The sequence below is a fragment of the Buteo buteo genome, chromosome 24, assembly GCF_964188355.1.
Source record: "Buteo buteo chromosome 24, bButBut1.hap1.1, whole genome shotgun sequence".
Taxonomy (NCBI): Eukaryota; Metazoa; Chordata; class Aves; order Accipitriformes; family Accipitridae; genus Buteo; species Buteo buteo.
This window is the reverse complement of record NC_134194.1, coordinates 7,440,099-7,456,653: the sequence shown is the minus strand read 5'-3', so window position 1 is coordinate 7,456,653 and position 16,555 is coordinate 7,440,099. Positions and strand designations below refer to the sequence as shown.

The following is a 16,555-nucleotide window of genomic DNA, read 5'->3' as shown; positions in this document are numbered from 1 at the left end:
TTCTGCAAAAATATTCAGAGTTGCTATGACTAGCAGTAAAACTTCCCCTAAGATTCAGCGCTTACCCCAAGATCCACCACAGATCTCAGTAGGCAGGAGCTCTGTACCCTACAAACCCCTGCAACAACCACACATGGTTATGCACTCTACATTCTAGCTTTTGACTCACTTGACCGTCATACTTTTATAATAGTACTGAATTTCCCTGTTACGAAGGCCTTCTGGTATGATCAGATTGGATTACTATTTTCCTTGCATATAAACCATCACAATCAAGACCTGGATAAATTAAAAACTGTAGAATTATTGCTACTTAAGAGTCCAGGAGCACTTTCAGTGGCCTGATAATACATTCATGTTAAATGAGCTAGATTTCAGTATCCAAGAGCAGATGTCAACCATATCATGGCTTGATCAACTCCTTGAAAGACCTTGGGAGTAACATGTAAAATAGCAAGAAAAAAAGGCACGTGAGTGAAGAAGCCACCCCAACTCAGTCTCTCTCTCTGACTCCTAGGTGTCCTACGTGAAGGCCATAGACATCTGGATGGCCGTGTGCTTGCTGTTTGTGTTCTCCGCGCTTCTAGAGTACGCTGCCGTCAACTTTGTGTCTCGGCAGCACAAAGAGCTGCTCAGGTTCAGAAGGAAGAGGAGGCACCATAAGGTAATACATAAAGCATGAAGGACATGGCTGGAATCTGTCCCAGCAGAACATCACTACATGGTCAACTGAACCGAGCCACTAGCCCCTGGAGGAGCCCTCAGTATATGGTCAGATGTTAAGGAGGGTCGTACATCAAAAAGCAGGGCTACCTCAATGAATTGTGTCTCTTCTAACAGTCTGCTGACCCCAGGCATCTAGCAAGCTGGTTTTTGTGAGCTAGCCACGTGGTCTAAGCCAAAAGGGTTTTTCTCAACAGAACAATTTTCACACAGCTATGTTCTGGTCTGAGTTCTCCTCTTCAGAAGACACAGCAAGGGCTGGGGGGGGAGCAGGCAGGGAGGTGTGAGGGATGTCTATCAGAGAACAGTATCCCCCAACAAGACAGCCTACGTTAGCCTGGAGGTAAGTGACACCTCTTTTGTCTCTGTCATCTCCGTGTTCAAAAGCATCTGCTTCTCAGACTGACTGCAAATTCCTCTCGGAAGGAAAGAGCATTATTCTCAGCCTCAGCCTTGCTCCATGCTTACTCACCATGACTGACACCAAGCCGAGCATGCACGCATCACATAGACATGCATCTCCTGCAGCCTGGACTCTACTAGCTTTTAGGCTGAGGTACCACAGCAAAGATTTCACCTCACAGGATGCATTAGAAACATAAAGGTGTCTGTGATCACAGGACCAAAGGCACTTAAAAATTGTCTTTAACTAACTAGTAGAATCAGGTAGGTGGTATCAAATTTTCAGCAACAGGCCTGAGAGGCTGCTTTCAAGCTAGCATTAAAAACAGATTAAATTTTCTAAGAAAAAAAAAAAAAGACAATTTTGCTGATGCGAATCTCAAGAGAGCCCCTAGGACACCACCAGGGTCTGCCTAAAATATTCCTCATAGGTATTTGCCTACTCTCTATTTTAAAGAGCCCTCCGTGACCCATCTCATCCAGAGACCCCCCTATTTCATTGCTTCACTGTCCCAGGCATTAAAATTCTTTCCCAGGGTCTAATCTGTCCTACAGCAGTTCACAGTGTGTGCCTGGAGAACTGCCACCATTCCAGGAGGCAGTGGGGGCTAAGGAGCAGGAATCCCTGTCTTTTTGTAGATTTGCCGCTCTCTGCTTCAGTTGTCCTATCTGCAAAACAGGAGATAATTGTTCACTTGTCCCCAGCCCAGTCAGGACCAGGGATGAAAAGTTGGACAAATGCAAGGGAAAAGAAGTAACGGATGAGACCATTAGCACCCACTGATTTTGTCTGGCCAGAGCAAGACCCTGCCATCTCAAAATCAGCTGAGGCAGTTTTGGTCCAGAAGATGCAGCCTGCTTAATAGAGCCAAAGCTAAAACTACCCAACATGGGTGCCTCATAGTGCTTTTATCTCTTCATCTAGATTCAGACATCCTGTCTCTGGATCCGTGCTGTTGTATGCAGATCATTCTGTTGATAAAACAATAAGAGAAAAAAAGCCACTAATACACAGATGAGTTTAAAAGATATTTGCCAGAGATGTTCCATTGAACACAAGGCTGCTATTACAATCCCTGCCCAATCTCACAGCAATTTAATTGGAACAAAGCATAAACAAAAACACTTGCAAAAGCAAAATGAACAAGGTTTGCAGGCTCATCAGAAAACTAGGAGCTGACTGCAAATATGCAAATGGGTTAGTGCAGCTGCCAAAGAACCTAATTGCTCTGTCCCAGTGTCCTGACTCGTCTGGGTAGCTCTGCCTGGTTTAGGTATGACATGCCAGGCTAAAAACAAGTGGGATGTTGCAGTGGTCCATGCTGCTGGAGGCAGCTGGGGAGAGGAGCAGCCCATGCCCACATTTATTAGGTCTGCCCAAATCAAAATCTACTAGCCATTCTTCACAGCTCGATGCGCTGGACAATGCGCCATGGTCTGGCATTAATACAAGTCAATCCAGACAAATCTCTTTCTTACTTTCCTCAGAGTTAGATGCAAGGTGCTAGCTTATTCTCATCACTAAGAGTCTTTCTTCCTCTCTAAAAAATAAAAATGGAATCAATAAATATCTGTTATCGGGTTTCAATTGGCCCTTTCCATTTCTGAGCCAGCTCTTACCTCTTTCTCTCTGGAAAATCGACTAGACAGCTCTCTCTGAACCCATTATGCTGTCTTTATTTACTGGGACAGACAGCTCCTGGCATGGGGAGATGTAGGGACTGTGCTGGGTAGGGAGACTTGCTGTCCCTTTGAGGTATGGACCAGTCTGGTTAACGTGACACCAACATCAGACCCAGTTGGAGTGTATTTGGAGACCCAGCCCAAGGGGGAGAGCCCAGGGTGGCTGGTGATGTCTTTGCCTTTCTCCTTTGATACGGCACCTTGAAAAAGGCACCATTAGCTGCTCTATCCTAGGTACGGCACTCACACAAAACAAATCGGCCGCAGAAAACAGCCAGCGGCCCCTCAGCAATGAGAAGAGAAAGAAATTCAGTAACTTAGGGAATTAAGTGATTCAGGCTAAACCAGACATGTGTCAGCGCATATGTGTTTGTGCAGTCAGAGAAAAGCAGAGGCAATTTTACCTGACCCTCCATAACACAGACGTGACGAGAAGGTCTATAAGCTCCGAGCATCTCAGAAGGCCAGGCCTTTGCAGCCCACGCACAGGTTATCAGCCGCACAAAGGAGCCCAGTTAAGGAAAGGGGGACAAGTTAGGGATGAGAAGGACCTTTGCAAAACTCTCCCAGATGCCTCAGAGCCATGGGATGCTGGTGCCCACTGCCAGGTGGGCACAGCCCCCGGCACAGCCCAGGGCTACCTCGTCGCCCCGTGCCACCTGCCGGCAGGCGCTGGCAAGAGCCGGCAGCATGGCTGGAGGCATCTGCTGACCGCTGGGCAGTGGGAAGGTCAGAATTGGCCCCTGCAGCCCGTACCCCTCCAGGTCCCCATCCACCCTCACTGCCAGTGCCTCATCCACAGTGCAGGTTCTGGCCACCTAAAAAGGAGAATGCCTGCATCGCTTATCATCAGAAAATCAGCCCTTTAACGGGAAAAAATCTCTCCAAGGGACCCAAGAGAAGAGTTTCTGTGATCCTTGACTCCCAGCTCACAAAGTGACTTACTAGATGTTCAGCACATGGAGTCACTCAGCCCCGAGAGCTGCTGGGTCCTAATTTTTGGTGCCTTAGTTTCCCCAGCCAATGCACTGCCCCCTCACAGAGGCATTGTTAGGAGTCAAAGACGTTTAAAGGTTGTCAAGTTTCAGATGCTGGGGACCAGAGATACACCAAGGGGACAGAACCAGAGCAGGGAAGAATTATCCAAAGGCCTGCAAAATTGTCTCAGCCAGGACTCTGAAACAAATAAGCCTGCTGGTAGGTCATACAACTCACCAGCTTGCCACCCTCCCCCTAAAAAAAACCCCAAAACAAAGAAGGTTTGATTTTATTTGGGTTGTTTTGCTTTGCTCAGATATGCCAGTGTGCTCTTCCTTCTGCTTCTCTGCCCCAGACCCCCAGCACAGTGCCTCCATCCCACGCAGCTACCCGCTCCATACCGGGGCCATCCAGAAAAGACACTCTGCAAAGGAGAGAGGAAGGGGCAGCAGGGTGGGCGGGTTACGAGGGAGGGGGCCGGTAGGTCAGTGTTGGGGGACACAGGTCCGCATTGGGGGACGCAGCGTGGATCAGCCTCTGTGACAGATAATTAGTGCCATTGGTCGAACAATTAGCCTCGGTGACCTGTAGTCAAGAGACTTGGGTTTCTCACCCTGCCTCTGCAGCTCACTGGTTGCATTACTTTGGCCAAACTTGGTTTCCCCTGTGATTACGTTCCCGTGTTCGATAAAATAGGGCTAAATCATTCTGAGAAGCCTGCAAGGCCTCCACCACAAAACCAGCAGTCGCATTTGCCTTTAGACTGGAAAAGAAATTCTTTTTCTTGCTCGATAATTGGACTTAGCCCAAGCAGCCACGTCTTATTGTTGACGCACAGAAGGGCCCTTCTGCTCCTCACCTGGAAGATGGCTTGTGGGGAGAGGCTGTGGGGCTCAGGGGGTCCCGTGGGCAGGCGAGGGGAGGGCTGGTTGCACGCAGCCTGCAGAGGTCTTTTTCTGGACAGGTCTCGGCGCCTGCGCATCCATGTAACTCTGTAGGAAGCCTCACGCCGCGGCTTCGACTACGGGAGTTACATGGAGCCCACTCCTTCTGGGCGAGCTGATACAGCACAGGCAAAGCAAAGAAGGTGCCGATAGGAGCGGGGGGAGGGAGAGGCAGAAGCAAAACAGGGGATGCAATTGAAAAACGAAAGCAGTACCATAAACCCTTCAAGTACGTCAAAGACCCCAGTGGGGTGGAAGTCAGTCCTGTTCGCCACAGGGTGCCTGGATCCCCTGATTTGCATCTGTGCATCACGCAGCTGGCACCCCTCTATAAGGCTGATCTCCTAAGAGCAGAGGGTTTGTCCAAGGGCACCGAGCTCAGGGCACGACGGAGGCATCTCCCCCTTGCAGAGCAGGAAGGTGTCAGCGGAGAGCCTTATAGCGAGGGTGCACTGTCTATATCTCATTTTAAGTAGAGTCCCATGCTGAATCTGTTTCAGGAGGACGAAGCTGGTGAAGGCAGGTTCAACTTCACTGCCTACGGGATGGGACCAGCTTGCCTACAAGCCAAGGATGGCATCTCCGTCAAGGGCGCCAACAACAACAACACAGCCAACCCGGTTCCCCCGCCGTCCCGCTCCCCCGAGGAGATGCGAAAGCTGTTCATTCAGCGAGCCAAGAAGATCGACAAGATCTCACGCATCGGCTTCCCCATGGCGTTCCTCATCTTCAACATTTTCTACTGGATCATCTACAAGATCGTCCGCAGAGAGGATGTGCACAACCAGTGAGGGAAGGGGAGCAGCTGGGAGGGAGTGAGCAATCCTTTATATATGTGCAATAGCAATGCAGCAATGCATGAATTTAAGAATGTGGCAATATCTACTAAAAAAAGGGGGGAGGGGGGCTGGGAGGGACTTTTAATCGTGTGAACTGAGGATAACCGGCACAGGGAGGAGAAAAAAAACAACCTCTTGATCTGGGGAGTGCAGGGTGGGGCTAGTTTTACAGCATAGGAAGGTTTGGATTGCTCCAGCTGCAATCCAGTCAGTGTAATATATTAATATATATTCATGCTTAATTATAATGCAAAAAGAAAACAATCAAGAAAAAAGATAAACACAAAAAAATCCTTTTTTTAGCCTATTAACAGCTTAGATTCTCAAGTCACTGGAATGATTCATAATTCCATGTGCAGAAATGACTGCAATTACGCTTTATCTGACTTTTGCTATAGAAAGGCCATACCAGTCAAGCACGTGGGGTAAAAAAGCCCTAACAAAAGGAAAAAGAAAACCCAAGAAAATCATTCTATGCTTCTCTAGGTTTTGCACTTTGGAAACTGGATAGACGGGGAAACTTAAGAAAGAGGCTGCGGGTTGTTGTTTATTTTATATATTTACTTTTTTTAGTCACGGGTTTGCTGATCAAACACTTTGTGACTTTTGGATAGAGGAAAGCAAATACATTATCTCTCTCATCCCCATCAGAGAGCATCCAATGGGAAACCCAAGAAGGACATCAGGGCCTTCATCAGAAATCGCAGGTACCTTCTGTCCCTTTAAATGACCTGGCAGGATTCAAGTCCCAGGAGTCAGAAATACTGTTCAGAACACTAGAAATGATGAAGGATTTTTAAAACAGCCCTTTTTTTTTTTTTTTCCAAACCCCTTTCTGCCATGTTTGTTTACAATGGGGGGATGGAAGCGTTGGATGAGTTAAAGCAGAACTTATATTTAAAATATAGAGAAAACAGGCATATTCACGCCTTGTCGCAACAGGACCGGGCAAATGGCAATACTGTCAGTAAGGGGGGGTGGGGGAAAGGTGTGTACAGAGAGAGTGACTTTTATTTTCAGACATTACATAGCAGTAATATTAATAGCAAAGCTGGGTCAATGGACCCAATATTCTATTTTTGTATCTATTTTGGTGCTGCATTTAGCTTTAACATGGATGGGAAGATGGAGCAGGCTGCTTTGCCCCTCTCTGCTGCCCAGCAGAGTCCCGGGCAAGGCCAGCACAGTTTGGGGGGGGGGATAGGGAAGCGGGGGGAGGGAGGTGGGAATGGGTGAGCAAAGGGGTTTCCCTTTGGCCAAGTGGTAGCACAGGCTGGCATGGGCGTTTGGGGTGGGGGGGGACACACCAAATGCCTCCAGGGTGTTATTTGAAAGCCTGGCTCAAGGCTGACGTGGGCAAGTCAAGGGCTTGATGCCCCACTTGCCTCCCTGGGACCCTGGGCACGAGCCAGGCTGCAGCACCCGGGGTGATTCAGGTGTGTTCGTTTGCACTTTAGCGAGGCGGGTAAAAGAGAGCATGAAGGAAGAGACAATCAGTCTGCACTGAAGCACTTGGGCTCGGGTCTGGATTAGGGACTAAATGAAGGCAGAGAGACAAGTGGCACCTAAGGGGTGCTTCCACTCTCCCTCCTCTCCCCCGTCTCCTGCTCAGGACTGGACCCCAGCTGACCTGGGCTGCAGATCTGATGCTTGCTCTGGGAACAGAGAGGCTCCCACTTGCAGAAGCTGCATCCTCCACGGCAGTTGGAAGAGCTCACAGCAAAGTACCCTCTGGCACTGTCAGGTCCAGTCTGGCCCAGTTCAGCAGCACCCAAGCCTGGGATGGGAGGTGGGAGTCCCAACCAGCGCAGCAAGAGGCAGCTATGGGAGAGGGTGGGGGAGCATGGGGACCTGCGAGCCCTCCTAGCACAGGGTTGGTGCCAAGAGGAGAGAGCCCAGAGAAAACACCAGGGCTCTCCTGGGCTGGGGAGAGGGACAACCATCTCCGAGGCTGCCAACTCAGCACCTTTCACCAGCACTAAATACACTTTATTTAAAGAGGAAAAAAAAAGAAAAAAAAAAAAGAAAGAAAGAAACTGAGGATAAGAACAACAAGGGAAAAAAAAAAGCGAAAAAGGAAAAAAGATGGTGGGCACTGTGCGGACTAGGGCAAACGGCAATATTTCCTAGTGTTTTGACAAAGGCCACCGAGCTTTCTGAGTCCCTTTGCACTGCTGAGACAGGGAAAGATCATGCGATACCAGTGTGAACCAGTAGATCAGCCCCTTACCCCCTTCCCTCCATTGGAGCAGCAGAAAACCTGTGGGTTGAGGCTTTCTCCGTCCCCTGGCAGTCGGTGCTCTCCCAAGCAGGGAGATCTCAAGCTGTTGAGCAGAGGCGTTATTTGATGCTAGGACAACTTTCCGAGCCTTGGCTGGAGCCCAAGTCTGCTGCTGGCTCTGGTTTTGCTTGCTGAATTATTGAACTCTCCCTGCATGCGCGACGGCCGGTTGTGCCAACTGCGGGTTGTGCGATTGCTTTAAACGGCGTGTCCTTGTCTGAGATGAAAGAGCAAATCCGGGGAAATCCCCTCCCTGCCCGGCAGCAGGGCAGAGGCTTGGCAGCCCACGAACCGCAGCTCCTTGCTCATGCAGGGGGAACAACCGCAAATCAGTGTTGTTTGGGCAAAAAAGGTCCTGCCTCAGTGCCCAGACCTTGCGCTTAGGAGTCTGGCAATTTGGTCGTGGTTCACACAACGCCTCAGTCCCCCCAGGCTAGCAGGGATGGCTCACCAGGGCACGGCCAGCTGCAGGTTTCCTTCCTAACTGGAGCTGCTTTACGGAGTTGCCCATAGGTTATTAACAAATCCCATGCACCATCCTCCCACCCAAGTGAGTTTTGATCCTACATCCCAAGGGCAAGGCCAGAGCAAGGAGAAGGAATACGTTCCCACCTCACTTCATTCTGCTCAGGCTTGGAGACCGAAGAGAAAGTCCATGTTCATCCCAGACCTACTGCTTGGACGTGCAGATAAGCTTAGTTACTCCTTCACTAGAGCTCCAGTGTCACTTCTTGGCACTAAGTAAGGCCAGAGGAAGGCAAATTGGGGACTAGAAATCATCAGAAAGATGCTTGTGTTTCCTGCTCATACAGAAGCACTTCAGCGGCTAATGGAGCCCATGGGAGTTTAGGGACTGAAATAAGAATTACACGCTTACCAGCCTGCCTTTGCATCCAGGTTGACTCTACCGACCAGTAGGCACGTTTGATGCTCACCATAAGCAGCATTGTTTTCTCTTCATTAAGCAGCCAGTTTCCATTCGGGCCGTTTTCCAGCCCCAGGGCTGCCTGCACAGTGACAGTGAGCAGCACTCACATCCCAACATGGAACATGCTGGGGTTTTGGCAAAGGTCTGACAGCGCTGAGATAGCCGTCCCACAGACATCCTGCCAGTTTCACCACATAGACAAGACCTTCGACCGTCCTAGGAGCCCCTGGCAAGCCTGCATAGTTTTCAAAATCAAACATTTTTCACCATCTGTACTAGGCTGTGTTTAGTCTCTGTATTGCAACAGAACTTGCTTTGATAACCTATCTCATCTTCAAAGTAGGCTGCTTCAATGGTGCCAGCAATTATATTTATTCGTAAGAATGTACTGGATTTGATATTGCAGGGTAGCTTCCAGGCATATTGATGGAACTTAAGTCAGTAATTGTTAGCTCTTGTTAAGAACAAGGCTCAGAAGCAAAACCTCTGAATAAAATAGATAGCAGGCTGTCTGGCAGCAAAGAGAGAAAATAGGGTCCTAATTCACTTGGACTCTTTGGAAAAACAGGGCTTTATCCCAAACAACATTATTTCCAGATGTTGCTGGAAATGTATCACTTGATGGAGCAGGAATCATTTTTCCTTATATATAAATATAACTGCAGAAAAGAAAAACCAAGTAGGATAAACTTACTTTTTGGTCAGATAGATGAGTTTTTCCCACTTTAATTCCTGATTAAAGCCTCTTTCCATCTGAGATTCCAGTACCATGGAAATCTGAGAGGTGCTGAAGGGGGTCCAGGACAGACCAGCAAGCGCATGGTGTGCTACAGACTGCAAGGCTTAGCCTTGCCCTTGGCAAAGCACCAGCTTGCCTTTAAACACACAGGCAGGGTCATTTGCTTCATAGGTCTGGTAGTGCCCTCTTTTCTCCTGTCCTAAAAGCCTTTGCTCGTCACAGCTGGGGGACTTTGTTCCTAAAAGCCTCAAAATATCAAATGCTGAATATTCCCACATCCTGTGAACAGAAACATTTTGTTTTCCCCAGACTTTTCTGGAAGGGTTGTTTTTTTTTTCCTTCTGCCTCTTCTGAAGATCTTTAATTTTAAGGCAAATCCAAGACAACTCAAATTACACTATAGGTTGTCCTTTATCTCAACTGTAATTTGAAGACCTTTCTTGGTTTCCTAGTGCTGGTAGAAAAAAAAGATTAGAAGTATTTACAATATATGGGGTTTTTTTAAAAAGAAAGGAACATATGAAAGGAGAAAAGGCTATTTTAAATGGTGCCATATTTTTCACAGATTTTATACAATCATATTTTTGTACTGTACTACCACTCCTTAATAAAACATAGTTCTTATCCCTGTGCCAAAACACAGACAATCTCTTTCAATACCCCACTCCTCCCTCCAAAATCTCGCTACTAACAGCAGCGGGTAATGCAATACGGACCCCTTCTCCCTCAAAACCCAATCCTACCAGAGCGGCTGCAGGTCTGGCATCCCTGCCTGCCAGCCAGACATTGTGCATCTCCTGTCTGAGTAACTGCAAGCAGCAGGTCCTGCCCTGCTGGAGCATCCCACAGAGCTGGGTTCAGTGAAAGAACTATCTGAGCCCTTCCCTGCTAGAAAGCACCTGACACTCCCCCACCACCTTCTCAAAAGAAGATGTAAGGGGAATCTTGTGCTGCTCCTGCTTTGATAGATTTCCATCAGTTGTGTGGAGGGAGCATACTATTTAAGTAGAAAATTGAGATACTTGATTGTTCTTCAGGGGGCTAGGATGAGCACCAAAGCAGAAGCTAATACTCATTTATTTTAGCATCTTCAAAATTACTTCAGGTCCTTTAAGTCTTCCCATCCCCTCATCTCCTGCTCTTTAACAATTATTTCTTAAGGGCACTTGCACATCTCTCTTGCTCAAATGAATCTACACAAGTCTCTTACCTCTTTCAAGTAAATTACATTTTTCTGTGTTCATCTCCCTTCTTTCACCACCTGAACTTTCATTTCTATGGGGCTAAGTTCCTCAGCTCTGCAATCTTTGAAGGGCCTGCACAGATAGGTGTCTTTGGAAATACAGGGCAAAATATGTGAATAAAACCCTTCGTCCTAGGTAGACAGGGTAACAGAGTTACCAGGGAAGCTCTCTCATAGCAGAGCATGCATGAGGAGGACTCCTGGGGAATGTGAGGGTGGCCAACAAGGTCTCTTTTGACTGTGCTGTGTAAAAGCAAAGCAGCATTAAGTCAGAGAGAAGGCAGACTTTTCGGCTATTATCGCTGTAGGGCTCCATGTTCTTCAGTGATCCAGCTATATTGCAACTGTTTATTGGAAACCAGGTTCTTGTGTTCCTTCTACTGTGGTGCGTAGCAGAGGGCCCCAGAAGAAATAAGCGGTTGTAAACCAGGCAATGTGTAAGGAGCTGTTGCACATTTTGCACGGGGCATCTGCTCGGAGCTACTCCAGGCTCTGCCTGCAGCTGATGGGGAGATGCTGGTGCGTGCCCTAGGTGAGTCATTCTCCTTGGAGAACTGCTGGGAGGAGCAGCCCTGGGGTCATGCCCTCAGGTGATGCCACACTGAGGGAACAACGAAGTGCACAGCCTGGACCGGAGACTAGAGTTAGCTTGGTAATGGGAAGCACAGGCTGAGCCAGGCAAGGAATCCCAACCTGTGATCTCCCTTGCAGCAGGCATCCCATGCACAGGAAGGCTGACCTTTTAATTTGTGGAGTCTGCAGCTTTCCTGGTTCATCTCTGCCCTCATTCGCCCTATCATGTTGTCCCAGCATCATGCTGTCAGCAAAGGACCAAAGCTCCTGGTACTGTAACATGGTAAAGGACACAAACCACATGGCAGTCTACAAAGAAAGGGATTATTTCAGCACCTAGCAGAGGAAATTACTGGTTAAATTGTCAAATTAGGATCCTGGCATAGAGTGGAAGAGAACAGGAAGGAAAAGGAAAAGCAATAGGAGAGGTTTGTTTGCATGCCACATCACTGTCTTCTCCTGGCATTCAAGGCAGACAGTGCTAACAGGTATGATGCAAGAGTCAGAGCTGGCAGCAGGAATGATGAGATTGTATTAAGTAATCATGACCATCAAGTCCAGCTAACCTAAGTTGCAGTCCTCATGCACTTTACTGCCAGGCTTCTGAGTAGAAACTGTAAGGGAGACTTATGTTTGTGACATTCCTGCTCCTGGGTGTATTATAGACGGAGTGCTGAAGCCCATCCTGGGATAAGGCTGGCTCTCAGCGTGCTGGAGATGGATTAGCCAGGATTTGACTCAGGCCACACACACAGACAGCGCATGCACTGGGAACAGATTCAGCACAAGGGGACGTTGCCACTTTGGGGGAAGGCAGGGATGGCTTTATGTTGGCTTGACAATCCCATCAGGACTCAAAGCATGACTGCTGGGGTTTGCAGGCTGTGGTTATAGTGCTGCCACTACTCCTACCAACAGTAGGAAGTCAGCCACAAAAAGCACGAGGGAGAGGGACCTCAGCAGCTTCCTGACAGCGGTAATTCTCAGCAAGAAGAAGGGATACGAAACCCTCCTACCTGTTCCCAGCCTAAGGTTCAAGTATGGTGGTGCTTCCAGCATAAAATCATCCATCTTTTCCTGGGCATAGGATGATACCACCATAAATAAGCCATCAGCCTGGCTTGAAATTCGGTTTTATTTGTAGATTTGCCACTTGAATTGCTTTAGTAGCTTAAGCCAAACAAGGACACCCTCTTCACCTACCCAGGGAACTTGGCTGAGGCTGGCTGGGGCACACAAGGTACTGTCATTAACTACGTGCTCTGGCTTAGAGCTGCAAGTGTGTCATTGCTATGGCAGGTGAGTCAAGCTTGGCACAAGCAGGGACAGGTAGAGCTGGCCTGGAGCTGCCAAGTCTGAGGGCCACAGAGCTCAGAAGTAGCTCTTGCTGCTAAGGCTTCTGGAAACCCGGTCCCCGGATTGTTAGCACTGTAGCAAGCTGAAATCACCTTCCCCAGTGGGTCTGGGGGAGGACGTCTGCCTTAGGCATTTGGTGATACTGGGGCACTGTAGGGTTACTTGTCTGACAAAAACATGAATCAAGCTTTAGGCTGCAGACCAGCTGAGCCAGCTGGCCTAGGCTGAGCACACCACAGAATTTGGGCACTAAATTACAGCTCCAGGTTCAAGCCTGAATCAACCTTGCAGTGAAGACACCCTCACAGTCACAATTACAGTGAAGGCCTGATAATAGTGTTGCTTAAATCAGCATTACCCTGTCATAGTCCTGCAGACACCAACAGGCCAGGACTTCCAACAATAGCAGAACTGGGGCTTGGGCTTCTGTGTTTCTTGATGCCTAATCCCCAAGCACTGACCTTTATTGAAGTAAAACTATGCAATATTGAACAGATCATGCCAAGGGCGGTGCCTTAGCCACCTCACCTGGATATGCCCTTAGATGCTTTAAAAAGTATCCTCATCACAGTTGCTTGTAATGGGCTAAAGAACCGACAAGTGAGCCCCTGAAGAGCAGGGCCAGCTCTAGAGCTTGTGATGTGCCCCAAATGGCCACAGCTGTGTTATGACCACAGCTTCTAGGTCAGCTCTGCTCCTCTGAGGCTACAGCATTAGAAGTAGAGGAGTAGAGTGAGGGCAGGGATCAGAGGTGAGAAAGGAAGAGCAGATCACAACTCACATAAGGTACAGGAGCTTGTAGTACTTACTCCTCACTATAGTAAGTGCAGTCACAATTGCAACCCCAGTCCACATTGTTCTGCTTGTTCTTTGAGGGGTTGGAAAGAGAATTCGTGAGGCTTGACTTGTCCCATAGAGGAAGAGGTATGGTACAGCATGGGTAGTGTCACCTCTGAAAACAAAGCTCAAGAAACTAGCAAATAAAGAAAGGAAGTGGAGAAGGGGCAGCCTTGGTAACCTAAGAACCAAGCGGGAAATGCATCTCGCTGAACAACTGCACAGTAAGGTGAGGGACGCCAGTACATACTTCACAGGCAGGAGTATAATGAGCAATCCTGGCAAGTCCTTGATCAGATGCATGCCTCCACTTGCCATCAATCCCACTTTTTATCAGGAAAAATAATTAAAAAAAACCCACAACCAAAAAACCCCACTACTAATGAATTAGGCTATTGTTATATCCTCTCCTTACCATTTTAAGTAAGCGTGGCCAGAGCTATGGGTCACAGCAGTAGAGCTAAGCTCTATAAGAAATGCTCGGACTCTGACCCAACAAACTCTTAGCGGAAAAGAACACAAGTTCCTTTGCTTTATGCTTGCCTAGGCTGGGGAAACAAATGAACAAGGGGCTTTGAAACACTGCTCTGCCTTTGCCTACACTGAACTTGTACTGTATCCTTTCTGTCCCCCTCTTCCCAAACCTGCTTATGTTTGTCCAAAACACTTGCATTCTCCCAATTCCAGGGTTAGATCAGAAGTAAGCAGGGAAAATAAGCTCAAAAGCAGCATGGACCAAGCTGACAAATCCCTAAGTTTACCCACTCAAAGCAGAGAACCATAAAAACAGCACCTCCACCCCAGACTGATGCCCCCTTCACAGTCCTCTGGCACTGATTAGGGTTATTAAACTCTACAGGAGAGTTCAAAGACACATGCATTTCAAAACCACGATTGATACATCCCTCCTTAAATCAGGTCAAGTCAGCAGGTTAATTTGGGGATCTGTCGGCTTTGGGAGTATCCAAACTGGAATTTTTGGGAAATAAACATTAAGGTCCAAACACTGATGTTATGTGAGAAATTGAGAGACAGATACGTAATCTACCTTCCCCTCGCTGGGAGGAGCGATCTATTGTGCTTGAACTCTGCCTTTGAGCTCCATCTTGCTGCTCACTGCAATGTCAGAGCATCTCACTGTACAATCAGCACTGCACTCCCTGCGACTGGTGCGGTAGGTCAGGAGACACAAGCCAACTTCAAAGGCATACGAGGTGACAAGACACAGACATTAAGGCACAAAGGCCAAGTGACTTAACTCACCACATGCATGTGGAATTAATTATCCTGAAAAAATGCACTGCCTGGAGCATCTCAAACATACTGTGAAATGGAATTCATAGGCAAAAAGATAAAGTTTGTGGTTCCCAAGTCTGGTCACGACATACTGAGAGCACTAATCATGGGCAGAGCTCACCTCTTCTTTACTGGACTTACCGAGCTGCAGGAAAGAGATGACTGTTTCAAAAGAACTGAAACAGAAGGCAACTATGCTAAAAAGCCATTCACACATGATTTGAGACACAGTAAAACTTCAGTGAGTTAAGAGATCTATAGAGAAATGTAAAGATGAAGCAACATGCTAAGGACTTCACCCAAAAATGGCCTGACATGCAAAGGTCACAGTGCATTTCATCGCAGTTTGCCATCCCTGCAACACTGGTGAACAGCATTCTGGAAGCAGCCTTTGAATCCTGAAGATGCACAAGCCTGTCCCAAGCAGCTGTTTGTAAACACCCACCGAAGATCAAACAACAGCCATAAGCAGGCTAACATCGTTGTGGACAGTGACATTTTACGGACTGTGTTGTCTGCTCACATTCCACCACAGTGTACAGCATATCATGCTTATTATATTAAAACTGAGATGAGGAGTAATGAAAAACTTACACTTAAGTGATATAAAAAAAGGAGGGGGAGACCCAGGAACTTCTCCCTTTCAACTATAAACGCACACCCATTTACATTGTTTTGTAAATGAATTTATCTCTAGAAGAAAAATAAAAATACTTAAGATATTTGTCTTCAGGACAACCATTGCACATTTGGTTTTACTTTGGAGGGAAGATACAAACACACACACACAGCTGGAATACTTTCTAATTGAAAACATGTAAAACAATCAGAAGTGGGAACAGTTCAGCACCTAGACAGAGTGTTTTCCTTATGTCATTGATAAACATTGTCTCAGTTTCCCAGAATTATCCACCTCATCAGTCAAGCCCCCAAAAACCTGGTGTCTAGGAAGAATACCTCCGAAAAACTTTTGGAAAAAGCCTATTAAGTAGTGGCATTGTTTTGTCCTATTTTCTGCATCTCCCATCTGTAAGCCATTTGTATGAAGAAAATCTTTGTTTCCAAAGCTTGACTTATTAAAGCTCATTTGTTCCAAAACACAACAGCACTTTGATGCTGTTTATACCAGGGACAGCCAAGGGCTCTGACAAACGAGCTGGGCTGGGTTTAGCAGCCACAGTGTTAAGACATTACAGCTGCCCCATCCCCCTGCCAGCAGTCACTGTCCCCCCCCAGAGAGGGCAATACCAGTCACCCTCCACTCTCTAGTGCAGCTCAGGGTAAAACCATGGGGTTTTGCCAACACAAACCAAGACCTCAGCTGTGGGACAGACCCTCCCGCAAAGGGTCAGGACAGACCACTGAGGATTACACCCTCTTGAAAAACCCATCCATCAGAGCCCATTTATCAATGCTCTTTTGTAAATACTAAATCCAGATTTGAACTACTTTTGCAAATTTTTTCTGTGTGTGCCTGTTAAAAAAAAATCAGGATACAGATATTTTCTCAAGCTTGTTCATAATCAGGAAAGGACTGGCAACAAGGTCAGTGTTTTCTTTTCATTCTTCAATCTTACTGAGACCTCAGAAGGAAGCAGTGGCATTAAAATGCCCCAGTTTAATCAATTCTTTTAGACATAGGAAAAGAGGCAGCTGCTGTTAAGAGGACATAACTCATCTCCTTTTAACTTCAAATAAGCTTCTTTGAAACAGGCATTGAAATAGTTCATATT

The 16,555-nt window shown here is 47.4% G+C and overlaps 1 protein-coding gene across 2 annotated transcripts in view; it reads left to right on the top strand.

Annotated features, from left to right (window-relative positions):
• Positions 1–5,521, top strand: part of GLRA1 (glycine receptor alpha 1) — a 37,698-nt gene extending 32,177 nt beyond the window's left edge. The window contains exons 8-9 of one of the 2 annotated variants that reach the window (XM_075056390.1): positions 518–664; positions 5,207–5,521. In XM_075056390.1, coding sequence (XP_074912491.1) covers positions 518–664; positions 5,207–5,521 — 462 coding nt within the window. The remainder of the gene's footprint in view (positions 1–517; positions 665–5,206) is intronic. The other variant, XM_075056391.1, reaches the window with a different exon arrangement.
• Positions 5,522–16,555: the final 11,034 nt, after the last annotated feature.